The sequence below is a fragment of the Varroa destructor genome, unplaced genomic scaffold (genome assembly GCF_002443255.2).
Source record: "Varroa destructor unplaced genomic scaffold, Vdes_3.0 BEIS01000001.1, whole genome shotgun sequence".
NCBI lineage: Eukaryota > Metazoa > Arthropoda > Arachnida > Mesostigmata > Varroidae > Varroa > Varroa destructor.
In genome coordinates, this window is record NW_019211454.1 from 64,045,898 (window position 1) to 64,062,607 (window position 16,710).

General features: G+C 39.8%; 1 protein-coding gene and 1 long non-coding RNA gene across 7 annotated transcripts in view; both read right to left on the reverse strand.

Moving 5' to 3' along the window:
* Positions 1-702: 702 nt before the first annotated feature.
* LOC147758964 (uncharacterized) lies at positions 703-7,944 on the reverse strand. The gene is made up of 4 exons (XR_015318466.1): positions 7,813-7,944; positions 7,016-7,221; positions 6,279-6,516; positions 703-1,044 (listed from the first exon to the last, which is right to left on the reverse strand). It is a non-coding gene; the product is annotated as an uncharacterized LOC147758964 (long non-coding RNA).
* A 4,884-nt stretch (positions 7,945-12,828) lies between these two features.
* LOC111246056 (glutamate receptor 1-like) overlaps positions 12,829-16,710 on the reverse strand; it is a 77,871-nt gene continuing 73,989 nt past the window's right edge. For all 6 annotated transcript variants that reach the window (XR_015324495.1, XR_015324493.1, XM_022795269.2 and 3 more), the window contains one exon: positions 12,829-16,374. Coding sequence is in view for 4 of the 6 variants with exons in the window: in XM_022795269.2 (XP_022651004.1) it covers positions 16,261-16,374 (114 nt within the window). In the remaining 2 variants the exon portion in view is untranslated. The remainder of the gene's footprint in view (positions 16,375-16,710) is intronic.

The window sequence follows — 16,710 nt, forward strand, 5'->3', positions numbered from 1 at the left end:
CGGATCCCCCATGGCCTTCGATTCTACCGCTGTGTTGGTGAGGGAACATACATGCGTACTGGCTCGTTCGTTAGCTCTGATACCGGCCTGTACTCCTTTTGCATAGCTGGAGATTCTATTGACCAGCCGACTTGGCACTAACTGAATCTGCGCCACAGCGTATTTTAGTCAGGAATCAGAAACATAAGTCTTTACCAAATAACTTGCATATATTTGTATTTTTTTTCTTAATTTAATAAGTTTTAATTTTCTGAATAAAACGTTTCCTCTTAATGATGCAGGTCGATGACTGATTGCAACGCGGCACTTATAGATAACCTGAGGAAAAACGTGCAGATCGTATCTCATCAATGTTTTAATACTTGGTTCTCAATCGTAGTGGTGATTAAATAGATATAGATGTATGGCAAAGCAAAACTGGCGCAGATTTGGAAACGTCCAATCTCTGATGACAGTAATGCAAAGCTCATGGCTTTAACCTTGAAGATTTCTCATTAAACTAAATACTATTAGGTAGTAGATTGAACCTCTATTTTCATAACGTTACATTAAATGTACTAGCGATTCTAGAATAGGAATTATTATTTATTTTTGACATCGTCTATATTAATCGAACTGATAATATCTATAATCAATAGTGCAAAATAATATATAAGCTATAGCGTATCTACAAATTCTTCTATTAGTTAGTACGATAATAAATAAGGTTCTATAGTTTTATTGAAACGGTATAGAAAGCGATGATCAGGCAGTTAAGTAGTTCGAAACAGGAGAGCTTCCGTAAGCGTCATTCTTTATAGCCCACTATAGCTGAGAGGATGCCAGAGCGTCTTGGACACAAATGCCTTTGAGGTCCAAAAGAACAGATCAAATAGAATGAACCAACCCCGGTCTCAGTGCACTTCAGAAGGCCGCTTCGAAGACCGCGCCACATAAGCGGGAATGGCTTTTCGTTATGTCTCATTATCGAAGTTGTGCTCTACTCGTTCTCTCGCGACCTTCTATGACTTAGCACTGCCAAAGTGCGCTGGACTGTACGGCATTCTGAAATTACAGAAGACTTACTTGATTTTTCCTGCACTTCTGCCTGGTAGAGTAGCAATATTGTTTTCTTCGTATACTCGTTTCTTCTATACTCGTTGCACTAACTCTGTTAGCAAGAGAATTTTGCTGATATAATTCAATGGGCAAGTTCATCGTCAACAGATTCCTAACTTTTCCGAATATTTCTTTAAATTATATATATATATATATATATATGGGCAAATAAATAAAAGTAATGAATGCATATTAAACACTTGTTGACTAAATTGAAGAATACTTGTACAATCTCAAACTAATAGAACGAACAGAATCTAGCTAGTCTTATGGAATAAACTGCGTAGTCCTTCAAAGTATTATTACTAACTAAATAATTTAATGCAGTTCATAACTTGTACAGCGATATCCACGCATTCGACTGCTAGACGGTTTTCTTTTTAATACGGTCTCAATACATTTTTAGTTGTCAGGCAAAATAAATTAGACCTCAGTACAGAGTCGTTAGGTTATGTCCAATTTAACTTCACTGTCTAAATGAATACAACAATTTAAACTGACGATAACTTTGCTGACTGGATTTTATTGTTATGAAAAATTAAACAAATAACGAATCGATTTGTTTTTTCAAACATCGTACAAAAGTACAGGATTTGTGCTGCATATGTTTAACAAAAAAACTTCAAAAACGTTGCGTATAGTTCCTAGTTAAAACAACAAATTGTAGTGTGCAGTTTTTCTTGAGTTTGTATAATCCCTTCTTTAAGACGCAGAATGGGTGCATTGGCGCGCACAGCTGGGGCCAAACAATGCATTGATGCACAGCGTAGTGTCTATACCCCGTCGTATAACCCCGTCGAATGAACATAACTTCGTTAGGACTAACACTCCCCCTCCGTTAAGCTTCACTCTCTGTCAGTCTTTGAGCTTCATTGAATAATATTACTGACTGGCAGAAAAGGTGCTTCTCTACGGATCAGTTCATCGTAGTCACTTAGTGGATTCTTCATCTCACCAGATGAGGTGTGTCCGAACAACTTGTGTATCCCGAAGTCCAGTCGCGTCATTTGCAGCCTCGGAAAACTGCTGCCGCCCAAAACACTTTTTTTTCTTCAACACCTCTTTGGCTGTAATCGCTCCGAACACTCGCCCTCTGATTGTAGCGTACATCAACTCCACAAGTCCCGCCAGTTTTGTTGTGAAAGAGGTACCCTCTCGGTTTTACTTGACCAAGATGTTGTTTCTCGCTCTTGTCCTTCAAAATGGGACAGGTTACTAAAGTGTGAATAGAGTGGTTTTCTGCCTTTAGTTGCAACGGTCACACATGACGGATGAAACTTTTGCAATCCTGTGTAGGTAACACTGAAAATCTACGTGGCTGTAATGATTTGGGTACGTGGAAGCCTAGCTTTCCTCCGAAGCGCTCCAGTAATTTGGCCATGTCTGGGGTCAAGTGACGAGCCCCGGCTGTCTTAGCCCCCCGCAATCCAGCCACGCTTCCATGGTAACTTCATGCTAAGCTTTTTTGGAAGCCTCAAACCCGCTATTCTATGGTCGCTTCCTCCCTTAAACCTTAAAGGGCCACGGGGATGTTCCAGCCAAGGCAAGGAGCACTGACATACTGATTGACTGTCCTCTATGCCCGCAAAATTCACAGTGCAGTAGTCCGTTATACCTTACGAAGGCACTTCTATTTGTTTCGAAGCCTGCAGGCGTTCCTAATAAAATTGGATAGCCGAGAAGCATTATTGCCTTGGTGACGGATGTTAGGCGTCTTCGCTTTCCTCTTTTCCTTGGCCCATATATATATATATATACATATTAGGTGAGATGCTTGTTGGAGCATCTGCTGCTTTGCAAGCTTTCGGCATAGCTATCCTGACATAGAGTAGCTCATTAAGTCTCTTAGTTCCTCGCACACGTTTTCTTTCTGTGAGCAGAATCCCCCGTTTTAATCCGGGACAAGCTTTCGTCGCTTTTACAATTGCGCCCACTGTTTCATTGTCGTATAGCACCATGTTCGCGGCGATTTCTGCCTACGCTGTAACGGCCAGGTTCCCTAGATATACCAGGAACTTTACACTGCTCGAAAGATCTCGCAGCTCTAAGACATCGTCGTAAACAACGTTCCATACAAGCGGGCCCAGCATAGAGTCTTGGTAAGCACCCGCTGTCATTGGAAGTATCATTCCGTTTAGGTAATTAGATACCATTCGCGCCAGGTACGACGGTACAGCCTCTTACTCATCGATTTAAGCATTATCTTCCATAGAATATACTGGAAGGAATTATTGATGGCCAAATACCGCCACAAATTGATTTCGAATCTTGAATGTCGAGCAATGTATGAAATTCGGCTTCGGATGCCATCTTATTTTGCCGTCAAAACCGAGCACCTCTTGGGGATTTCGAACTGCCTCAGGAACATCGGACCATGTTCCCCCCCAAATGATCGCGGTGTATCCACGAAGCTTTTGGCCAAGGAGGTTATCAGGCAGAGCAGCTTAAACTCCCCGTTTCCTTTTGGGATGAGTACTTCTGCCTTTTTCGAGACGGCCGGAAGCAAACCTTCGTGTATGACCCTTGTGGCTATTGTGACCACCAGCTCCGAGGACTTCTTGAAATAGACTTTGACGATACAATTTCTTATCATGTCTTTATTTCACTTTGCAATAATTGACAATTGAGCTACGAACTAGATTGGTTAGAAATAAGAGAGACTTACTTGACAATAGGTCCATATACCTTTATCCGGCAGCAAAGTTTAATTGCAATTATAGTTTGTACGTACAAAGCTATTTAAATGGTCGAAGAGACAGTCACCAGGGTCGCGAAGACGACCGAAATCATTAGGAATTCACTCAAACGTTTCTCGTGCTGCTATAGCACGGTGTATCACGACTAAGTTTCCTGATCGAAGTTTTGCTTGAGATACAGTAATTAACCATAGACGTTACGGTATAATCTGCACGTGGAGAGGCCTTTTACTTGTGACATCCTATTCGTAACTAATATCGACTATGTCAGGATATCTTTTGTGACGAATAAAGTGTTTAAAATTCTATAGTTGAAGTTTTTAAAATGTAATTTTTTGAATCGAGTGAGCCCCGATAATACTGCATTAAAACAACTGTAAATCGTGTTTATTATTCTGTTAGGTATCAATAGTTTTCAATTTGCGGCTTATCTTGGTTCCTTTTTTTTGTGTATTGAATCATCTCGGATCTGAACTATGAGGCTTTGCTAGAAAGGTTATCCAGGAGAAGAACCTACAGCATAACTAAGCCATCTTCAGTTACTGGTCGAAATCCGCGAAGGGCAGATTTGTATTACGAGGTATCAGTCCCGATGAGAACTGCTATATTCGCCTTGTTTCTTTCCGTCGGCTGTTAGCCTAGGGATCTTGTTGGACTTACTTGAATTTTTCTTCAAAAAACCTACGAATCGGGACAAAAACCTGCCGTAGGAACCATAGGTACAATACAGTGAGTGAGCGAATCTATCGCACAGGCGGCGTAAGCAGGCCTAAGTGAAAGGCGTCAATATACTGAGCGTAATAACAATTCGAGTTCAGTTTACATTATTTTACTTAAACATTATTTATCCGCAGGTTCCAATATGCAAATCAACTAGAAAGAAAGGTCTCCACAATGTTGTTCTTAAACCGTTGAAGCGAGCGTCGAGTTTCTTTAGCCCTATTGCTGATTCGTATCTTATGTTGTAATTTAATGTCAAATTGCGTTCTCCTTTTTTTTTCCAAGACTTGTTATTTGAGGCGAAACTATAGTCTATAGCGGACCTACTTCATTGGTCCTCATAATCGCTTTTGCGACAATTCCTAGCCAATATGAACGCCATACTGCTTCACTTGATTATCAAAAATCTGGCTAATTTCAATATTATTTCCAATCAAGTCCATGGCAAATTGTCAGCACATGTCTGAATCGTACATACAGATTAGAAAGGTAAAAGCGAAACATAACACACCAGAATATGTAGCTTTATTTGTAAAATTAAACGTTCAATCTGTATACGTCATAGGCTAGTCTCAAGCCTTAGCTGACGCGGAGTATGATTGTATCAAGTGGCTTTTACCGCTGGTGATCAGAGTAGTTTTCGGTTGGGTATCTTCATCCTAACATGCACAGATATTGTACATAGATATAATATCGCCATATGGCAAAAAGCAGATAGTTAGTTACTCAAGTTAATTCAAAACTGGTTTAGCTACTGTCATAGATTCAGCTTGGGCTTTCAGTCTTTCATACCCCTCAGCAGAAGCTAAGGCAACGCTTCCCCAGCCGAAACAGATTCTGGGTCGTGGCAGGAATGCTCACCTCTCTCGCTGTCCTTTGCAAGAAATGCTGAGTGATTCATGCCCTCTTGCTCGAACAGCACACTTGAAACAGGACTTCCCGAGATTATGTCTTCAGTAAAGGAACCTTATTCTTGCTGTCAAAGCTCCTAGTTAAAAGTTATAAAAAGGGGCATGCTTTGTAAAATGCGGTAAAGTGGGGGACCTGTTCTCCGATAGCTTTTGATTCGCCTACCTGGTTGAGGGGAGTGTGATATTCTATTGGTGCAGTGTGAGAAATTCATAAAGACGTTGTTGATAATATATGAAAATGTTTAAATACTATTCTTTGTGCTTGAACATTTTCTTCATTTATGTCCTTTAAATATATAACAGATCTTTAATGGCGTTCTAAGGACTAAAGGAAACACTTTGATATTCAGATCTATCTCATTTATTTAAGGTCACCATAACGTATACTGCGTCACTGTTGAACGCGCGAGATTGAACAAATCAAGTAGAATTACCTACCCAAATACATCTGTGATGCTTAAATCATTAATCGTATCTTTATGTATAACTCAAAAAGTAGGCATTTATAGAATTTTTTGTTTCAGAAGCAGCAGTGACTATTATCCAGCCAATGCTATCGTTACCTTTAAGTCGCGCAAAAACGTCTTCTACCAAGAAATTAGCCTAGGACCATTTTAACGAAGTAAGAAAAAAAAAATCGTCGTTCTTGCGCTTGAAATACATCAATTAATTATGTCTGAGGATAAACGCAATTAGCAAATAATCAATATTATTAGTAAAGAAAGTTACATTTTTTGGTTATTATCTAGTGTCTAGTGTAAAAACAACAATAACAGTGACAATAAATCCTTATCTATCCCTTCATAACAATAATATCGTTGTTAGAAAGTTGAAATACGTACAAGGTACTTACAGTATGCTACTGGTACGCCTGTGTACCCCTATTGAAGGCATTATACATTAGCACGGTTCGACAAATAACGAGAAATGCTTGCGGAGTTGCTCTGACTTCCCTTAAAGACTTAATACCCTTATCTCTATCCGTAAGACAATGGGTGTTATTCAGCTACGCTATCAGTGGCCATCAAAGCAACATACGGAAACGCGGCCCGCCGCGACAAAACGAGGCTTGTAAAGGGTGATACAAATCGCTGGAAGCAGAACAAGCAACGACCCGTTGCAAGAAAAGCAGGTTACCACCTCCGACTGGCAGATCTATTTATGGCTTATATTCGTTAAGTGTCTCGACGCTTTTGCAGGACCACTCAGCTGACAGTCATCAGCTCGTGCCTACGGCCAGTAGAATTTAAAAAAAGTCGTTAGTAAACAGGATAGATAATTTACCACCTATAGATGTCACACAATATAATCATGTTGGCCTGATTCTATAGGTTATAATACCGCTGGACACTGGCATTAATTACGTTGTTCTTAATTGTTTCTATTTCAATATTAAGATAACTGTGAAGCAAGTTGTAAAAATACCTAATTTAATTGAAGACAATCTAAATGCACATATAAAGCCGTTCCTCGAGTTTGCAATTCTCGTGTGAATCGCTTATCACGTATGAGAGGCTGATGATTGATTATGTCAAATGTGTCAGATATATGAACTACGTCATAGGCAAGGTAATGGCATCTGATTTTCACCTTTCACTCTGTCAGGCCGTGACGGGAGTGTAAAATAATTGGCAGTAAAGTGCAGCCGTACCTCCGTGTCGTCGTTTGCTTTCATAGTAAACTGATTATCAGGCTGTTACGGGGGTCCGTGTGGAACATGCAACAACCTCTTTCACATTTTTCATTCGACTCAAATAGATCAAGCACAACAGCAAAGTAGATAAGGAGGTGCACACCTGGAAAAATATCACGTTACTTAAAATGGAAGCTTCGAAAAAAATCGCTGTGTAGTACCTTCATCAACCAGCCACGGTTAGAATTTTTCAGATACAGACAAAAAAACATTTTCGTTGATTTGAACTTACATTGCGCTCAGCCAGGTGACGAATGTCTGAGTCGCAACGTAAACTTACTTTGAATTTCTGTGGCTTTAAGTTAAGCTGAAGATGTAGGAGAGAAAGTAAGAATTGACGTTGATATATGGTTACTGATCCTACTTTTTTCATCACATGTAATGCTCACTCTGTTGCCTCCGTGTGATGTGACAGATAAGCCGCGTTACGGAGTAGAGGGGGCTAAACGCCGTTCGAGTTTTGGCCCATCCTTCTATCTATGTGACAACGGTCAAAGGGAAGGCGAAAAAATAAAGTCAAGGCCAATAGGCTTCCGCTTTTAGCGCCACGACCAACCGTTTCTGTATTCGCTCCTCGTCATTTTGCCTGCCAACATAACTGCACGTCACGTTTCCGTGATAAAAGAGTAGGCCTAGTTTAAATTGTGAAACACGACGTTTCGTATGCGTAGAATTGAAGATAGAAGACACTCACCAGAAATGTAGCGATGCGCGAGAACGTAACGATCCTGTTTTCCCTTTATGTAGCAGTCATTCACTCAATATCCCTACCGGGGATACTCTATCTACAGCAAGCCAAGCTGCCTTTAGGAGACAGAACACGGCGATATTACAAGGGTGAAAGTCAGCGGTCAAACTGAGCTCGGTGGTAGTTTGTGTTAACGTCTATGCAGATTTTTTAATCAGTAAAATGTCTATGAACAATCACTCTATGAGGCGCATAGCAGGCACAGAAAGATTGTCAGCTTTTTTTCTTTTAATGTTTATAATTATTATAATAGCTTGCTATAATAAATAAGCCACGGAGGATTAACAAGCACATTTTTTTTGTTGTATTTTCTGTTTGACATCTTTCTTTTTCCTCCTGTTTTTCATGCTTAGTAATATAATAATGAACTTACTATAGGATTTAAGTTAAAATGGGATTAAGATTAATTGCATTGAGATAATTAAATTTTGGAAGAATTAAAAGTGCTTTATTGCAGGAAGCTACAGGCAATGTACGAAAGCTGCGTCCCAGTTATACACACCTTTCGTAAAAGCCTTTTGTTGCGTTCCGCAGTAGCTTTTGGGACCTACAGACAATATGTGTTCGTTAATTACTCTTTTTATATCATAAATGAATGTCTGCAACTGAGAAAAAAAACTTATTATTAGACATTTAGTTATTTCAAAATACCCTCGGAATCACTCTACATTTTACAGGAAAACTTCCGTTTAATAATTCCTCCCTGTAATATTTTATCGTGTATGTGTTCTGTGTGAGCAACATCAGCGAAATTGCAATATCTGCCCTGCTAATTCGCTGGTATTTATATCTATACGTTCGGTCCCTCCCGTGGAACCAAGGAAGGTTTCGAGAGACACCTCTCGGTCGAATATAGCACAAACACATGCTTTCGGCTGTTTATCATAAGGCCTTCGTGATACCCCGCTAGGATACGTTCCAGTATCACAGAATTTTAAAAGGTTGTTCGATGCCGAAATGCAGGACCGTCTACTGACATCTGATAAATGACGTGCTCCTTATTGCTTTTTATAGCATTTTGCTATGCCTTTGTCAGATAGTCACCCATAAACCTCCCATCCGTTCTGCTTTCAAATGTTTTAAATTTTATATCCGATACCATTGGTTAGGTCTTTTATCAGACGGTTGGCTCCCAGCACGAATCCACGCTCAGATTCGAATCCAGACCAACATGCGTCCCTCAAGTTTAACAGATATATACACTATTCACCATACTATTACCGAGACTTGCCTGGTCTGCCCGCCAAAGATGTCTCATACACAAAGGAAAACGGTCGACGTACGAACGTGTCAGTGTCTACTTACCTGTCTAAGGTCAGATTGCGAATAAATTTTTTTCGAGAAGAGCTAAACTTCAATATTAGGATACTAGAACATTGACAGAATTCTATTTTCTCTGCCGTTGTACAGAACTCGAAATTTGATTTTGTATACAATTCTGTGTGTTTCAGTTGAATCTATGACAAAAAAATGAAAATTCGACCTAAGATTACAATATGTTCAGAAAATTGTGTCATTTATTCATTTGGGTGTAAGCTGAAGTTTGACACAGTGCAAAGTAGAAATTAGGTGTCGTAATTAGACGGCATGTGCTTAAATTAAAGACTGCTAAAATCCTGCACTATAAATAGTTAAATACAGAATGCGAATTGACTCTGGGTCTATTTTTCGGTCATTTAACCGTTTGCAGGCATCATAGGGGTTCGTCTGCCGCTGCAGATTGTATGTAGCAATCGATTTCGCTCTTTTATGTTTTTTAACACTCATTGGACGAAGACGTCCTGTTGTTAGGCGGTCGTTGATATTGAAGCATACAGCTTTTTAACCCTCTGGCGGATCAAGCCTGCAACTGAAGGGTCCTACTATTTAAAGCAAGAGTTGAGAAAGTTGCAAAAAGTTTTCTATACACCATAGGTGTACTAAGTATTAAGGCTGTGTTGAACACAGTGGCCTTATAATCCACCGACGTGTACATCGCACCGTAGCTATAATAGAGAACAACGGCTCTATATATGTGCCATGATACTGTGGCTTTACAGAATCTATCTTTGAATCGGACATAAAAACACTTTCATTATTTTGACTGAAACGCAGTAACCTTATATAGCCACGTTACAGGCTTCTTCGCGGCCTTCAATTGGAACCCCGGTTTGTATTCGGTTTGTATCAAGTTAGTACCAGCGGAAGCTAAAAACTGTCAGAATGATAGTATATTAGATTATGATACATACTATACGTACTATTTTGCAAATAAAATAGGTTTCAGGATTAAAGAATCCTCCAAGGGGCGTCGTTCGGTAATATGTACTCAATATAACAACAGACAGCCACACCTGACGGAAACCTAGGTAAATCAAGCGGAACGCGTGGTCGAACAAAAGCCATAGAAATTGATAGTTATGGCTAATTAAAATGTTAATTAATTTTAGTCAGATGAAACTGATAGTTTGGGAAACGAAATTCCATTTGGGATTAGACAAACTTATCAGGGATGTATGCGACCACAGAAACGAGGCTTATTTAAGAAATCATTTCCTATATTACTATATTAGATTACTATATGTTTTGATGTATTATACAACGTATGCAATTAAAGAAATGAAGCTTAATTAAAGTGCATCTGGTGGGGGCGAGGGGTGTAAGTAATTTTGATATGAGGGCTTCATATATTTCCGTTAACTGTAACAGACAGTGCTGTGCATCAACAGATTTCACAGATCCGACTCAACGCCAAAGAAATTCGTTCTACCTAAACGGTGAAGAGCGTCAAAAAGACATGCCACACGGCTCCTACATTTACGAATCTATAGTCTTCTTTCCTTAGAGTGAACGACGACGATACTCATTCGGAATAATTTAATTGGAATGAAATAAACTTATTTTCTTTTCTCAAGATCTGAAGAACTGCATAGAAAGAAGGCGTAGTTATCTCGAACTTTCGCCCCCAAGAGGATGATCGGCACGACATTCCTTAGGTCAAAACTTTGTATCAACTCATAATAATAGATCATAGCCGTTCGAATAACACTGTAATACTCATGTGTCTACTACGTCTAACACCTATAGGTTTGTTTTTCGGTTATAGGCCAGGCTAGAACTTTCGTATTGTTCATGTAAGTGTTTCTTTAAGCCGATATTGATATTCTCAGGAAGAATCTTTATCTGAATCGACGGGGGGGGGGGGGGTATATGGTTGTTAGGTAACACTGTTTTGTATTGTAAACGAATTAAATGGGCATTAGTAACACGTTAACTATGCTATTGTGCATGATGCTGTACAATGCGGCAGGTAAATAAGTTGCCATTGAACGACAATGATTGGGTTAATCTTGCCGCTGTACCTTCGGACGCAACCTCACAATACTGTTGATCCGATACAATAAAGGAAAAATAGTGATGGTTCCTTGAACTTTTCAATTCAAGTTTTTCAACTTCAGTCAAATATGAAGAATACAAGAAATACGAACGTTTCGAGAACACAACGGGTCGTTATTAGCGATTATATGGTTAAGATATTAATTCTGTAGTGGATAGTGCGTTTGAGTGACCGGGAGTTTACAGTTCAAAGAACATCGTGACGGTGTTTCGTACGAAGCTTCTGTGTACAGCCATCTTTCGTTTATCGTCAAAATGTTATTAACTAATCAGTAAAGTTTTGGCAAAGTAATATCTAAAGTAACAATAAACTGCGAGATTTTTTAGATAGTAGCTTAAAATGTAATCGTGAAGTCAATTCACATATTCCTCACATGAATCAATCGAGTCTCTTATGAGCCAACGTTCTTACGTGCAAAAAAACAACGTCTTAAGCCAGACGTTGTTTTTTTGCACAGCTTCAACATATATGATTACGCTATACACCTAGGATTTCTGTTGATGCATGGTAGTGTTAAGAAATGATAACGCCTAAGATGACCGACCTAGGTTTTGACAGCAGGATAGTTTCAGGCACAAATGTGTACAAGAAACAAAGCACAGCCCACACAGAACGAAACACATTGAAGCACTGATTTGATTAGAAAAAATACAGCTCTATTTTTTTTTTATTAAATAGTTTATCTTTTATTAAAGGTTTTAATTTAAACTTTGTCGTAATCGTGTTCTCTCTAACCGTTCTAGGGCGTTCGAACGTTTCTTTACTTTCTTTTGTCCCTGTAAATCAGACTTGTTTATCTATATTATAACTCTCCGCGGCGCGCTAACAAAATATCGGTAATTGTTATCATTTTGCTATTGTAGAAAAATTGTTTATAAAGTAACGTACCCTCCTATTATCGTTAGCTTAAGAATGTAGCATTACCTGAAATAATAACAAACATAATAATTCTAATATACAAATTGATGATAATAATAATAATTCTCGATTACCAGTAATAAACATAGGGGATGACAGTAGCGGTATGGACTCTTGTTGATCAAATAATTGAGTTCATAAGTTAAGGCCCCTTAGTAGAGAAAAATAGTCTTGTTCTACTGTCTTATCAAGCTCTTCTTCATAGGATATTCGCCAATTGCTAGTTTTTTAGGTGAATCAAAATGGCCAACTTCCTAAACAGGCTGACATGCACCAGTCCTATCCAGTACAAAGACTGACAGAAGTCAATTGTGCTCTAATGTTTGTTTCAAGTTTGTCCGAGATCGAATAGATGCGAAAATGTATGTGATAAAAATGCGGCCTAATAGTATTTGCGTCGCCTCTGGGAGTGGAATCCGTTCTAACCTTTTAATAGGCCCTAATATACAATTAAAAACGAGAGGTTACCTAGAAACTGGGTCGTGCAGAGCACGCAGCTAAGCTACAACTTAATATTCAGCCCCAATTGTTTGAACCATTATTGGCATAAGTGTCAAATATGGGTTTGACTAAGCAACTAGTTAAAATAGAAAACTAATTAACAATAGTCATCATAATTATTCCTATTAATATTGTTAGTATCATTGTATAGATTAAAAGAAATCGCCCACCGTCTATCGATGTCTTTATTCTACCGTGTGCCGTACGTATTCATAATGGCATATGTTTATTGGGAAGATTGCTGCGTCGTTTGTGTTGTGGGATTGGTCCTCTCGAGTTGAACACTCTTCGCAAGCGTTACAGGCGCGTTGGACTCCAGCAACACGTTTCATTATTTTTTTCTTATTTTGCTAGTTATTATAATAGCCAGAAATTATGACCAGAGGCGACCGACTGGACAGGAGTGCTTTGTCTTCATCAGTGTGCTATCGTTACCACGCCCATTATCGGTCTACACATATACATACATGCCGTTATTATCATTACTATTTTTAGCAGATTTATTTTATTCAACAAGAGGAGTTCTTTATGTACAACAACGCGGAAACGTGACGTTTCCTCCGTGCGGACGCCGTTACCGGGGCCATTGTCTGTTTGGCCTGCGGGGGCATTTTCCGACGCGGGCTATTCAAGATATACGTTCGGAAAGCGCAGAGTCCCTGCTGTCGGCGGTGGCGCTGAACCCTTGTGTCATGCTCAGCACACTATGTTGTCCCCCGCCCTGGTTCCCTTAGCCCCGTACCCTAAATATGTGTGTCCGAAAATCGATAGATGGATTTTTGTCTCTTTCAGCCTAGCACGTTGACTCATTTCCTCTCGTCCCCTCCAACTCTGATCCCTATATTTCTACCCTTAAAAATAGAACTGAAGATTTATACGTCATTGCCTTGTTTACACTCGTTGCGACCGATTCGGTTCGACATTATGGGGACAGTAGTTACTATATCAGTAATCCTACTTCACCATAGGGCAAGGAAGGTGGTGTATAAAAAATTCTTCGAGCTCTGATTAGCGGTAGAGCCGTTGACGTGTTCCCCCTTTACAGCATACCTTCCTTTCTGTTATCACTCTCCTAATTCGTTTCAGAGTGAGTCGCTACCTTTTTCATGATTTGCCTGATTCACTTTGGGCTGCTGTTTGCGTACTGCCTTTATTCCTTCCGGTTCAAGCCACCCCCGACACGCATTGAGAAATATATACGTCTCTGTATATGTATTGTGAAAAGTACTGCGAGTCTGTCGCCCGTGTGCTTGCATATTTGTGTTTTGTCGACGTGACAACTGCATGAATACGTAAAGAAGAATATTGACTATATCTGTTATTTGTAGACGAAATTATGGTGACACATTTTGAGGCTCTGTCTATATCTAGCTCTGCCTGTTTACGGTGAATGCTAAGCATCAATGTTTTCGGCAGTTTACAATAACAATTGTTTATACGTGAAAAACTACGTCAGAAATGCTACTTAATTCAAACAATGACGGCATTGAAAATATTAATGGTGCCGTATCCCATCATCAACTCCGCAGTGTTCTTACTTAAATCAAAATCCAGCAGGGTGCCGTTCACACTCAACGCCCTGTATCGATTGATGCTTTGATTGAGGAGCAAAGCAACCGTAGAATAATGTAACAATGTTACAGGTGACCTTGGGCGTTAGAATTAAGTATTCTTATGTTAACACAAGAGGAGACATTTGATTTCGTTCTAAATATCGCCTAATTGTAGTTAGCGCCATAACATCTCTAAATTTGTACAAATCCACACGTACGATGTTCTTCGCATTTTGGTGGTGACAAAATTTATAGAAATAAAAAGTTATTAGTTAACGTTTGTTATAAATTGCGTCCGTCCAACTTACTGACTGACCTTGTCAATTTTCAGTTCAGATTTCTTAGCAACGTCAACAGTAGCGATATCCATGAAAGTATTGCAAAACAATGACATAGAACGTAACATTCACGCGGCGTTCTATCTATACAAACAGCAATAGACCCGTCATGAATTCTGATATCGGCCTGCATAAATATGAAGCATATACAAACAAGCTAAAATAGCCGTGTCAGATCAATCTCTCAATTATTCCAGTTAATTTCTTCTCTACAGTGAAGCGAACGGTCTTGATATCTTCAAAATGTCCAATAATCTTTCACTTCAAGGTAGAAAAATAACAAACTGTTCATTCTATCTGAACTGTCATTGATTTTGTCGTTTGCCGCGCACAGTTCCTGATATTGGTGATCGATCATGGATTGTTTCCTGATGTTTAAGACTAACAGAAAATGTTCATCTTTTTTTTTTAATAATATCAGTAAATCCTTTGTGACTAACAATTGTCTTTTTTCAGTGACAACTGTCACGTCTGTATGTTTGTGTGCCCGCACTAGTGATAATTTTTTATGTAATAAATGTGTTGCCAAGGGCCAGTTAGTTAGTCGTCTATACGTGAACCAGCATTATTTTTATCACGGGATACGTCGTTCACTTGTTTAGCTCTCGTACGGACTTTATCTTTGTCTTTTTCTGACTACACTGTACAACTAAATGCACCCTAGCTGACCAAACTACAACGTTAAAAGAACATTTCGTCGACGTCGGCTTTCCAGAGAAGGTCTAAATGGAAAACAAGATCGATGAATGCACTTGGCTCTCGTATGATTCAGATTTCCCCAAGCTTAGCACGGATACATTCTCAAGATTGAGTTCATTTGCGTCAACACTTCTCACATATATAGACATCTTTGTTTCACGCGTCCTGTAAGTTTGGTGCTGTTTCTGACTGACAGTAACGCTCGTCCAATAAAAGTTTACAGCCTTTGTTCCATCGCTTTGGGTGTCCTTTTTCGCCGTCCTTATATATGCGTGGTATGAAGCAACTGATTTGCCGCCGTTCGCTTTAAGCTTTATCATGTGCTTTACACGCAATGGCTGCTGTGGTAGTCAGGTTCGTTCAGCCACTAATACATCTCCCGGCTTAAAAACCCTCTCTTTTTGCAAACAGCGGAAGAGAGCAGAGGGGAAGAACTAGTCGTGTCACGAGTAAAAACTGAAGTAGTAGCAGTGGATACGGTAGGGCTAGCATCGTACGCCTGAGATATAATCCTCTACTAACAGAAAGACGTTGGTTGAGGTGATGGCAGATTAGCTTCTAGTTTTTGCGAGTTGTTTAATCAGAGCTTCACTGAATCACTCCTGATAGTTCATCTGTCAGGTTTGGGTTAGTCGTTTAGCTTAGGTAGACAACCTGTATCTGGCAGTGTTTATCGCTAATTTACTATTAGGCAAAGCTATGTCAAAGTAAATCTATTTGAAATGATTTGTCACTCAGGGTCTTGGTCAATTTAAGGTACGCGACAACTCCGTAAGCAGATAGCAATTATCAGGAACATCCGGAAGGTCCGGTATTCCCTTCGTTCGCGCTATATGTGGTAGTTGTTGCCCCCTACCGTCTTCATACGATAATTGAATGTTCTCCGCATGTTTTCATTGGTACTGTTCTTTGCTGCTATTGCTGCTGGTTCGTTTTCGGATGCTCGTTTCCACAGCAGTTAGTTTATCATTAGGATGGAGCATTTGACATAACCACGTACCCACGGACGTCAGACCTGTGTGTGGGTATTAACTGAGAGTCGGTCACCGTCGAGCGGGGGCAGTAGACCGGGATGATGCAGAGGTGGCGGGGGCGGCGAGTAACTGCCCGGAAGGACAGGGGCCTACGGATGGTAGAGCATCACGAATAAGAAGAGATCATGATCATCATCGTCGTCGTCGTTGAGTGTCAATCAGTCAGTAAGGTTGGAGAACCAGTTATCGTTTGGTAACATCATGTTTCACAATATAGCCGTCGGACAACGTCGTCGAAGTCAGAGACGATCATGGCGAAACGACGTCGACGGTAAACGATTTCGATAGTCGATTGGATCATGATGCCGTTGCCGTTCGATCGCACCAACCCGAGCAGTGTCGAGAAAGCGCAAGCATATGAAAACAGCGAAATAAGCAAGACTTGAGATTAGTGCAATCTTAAGCACTTCTGCACGTTACAATTT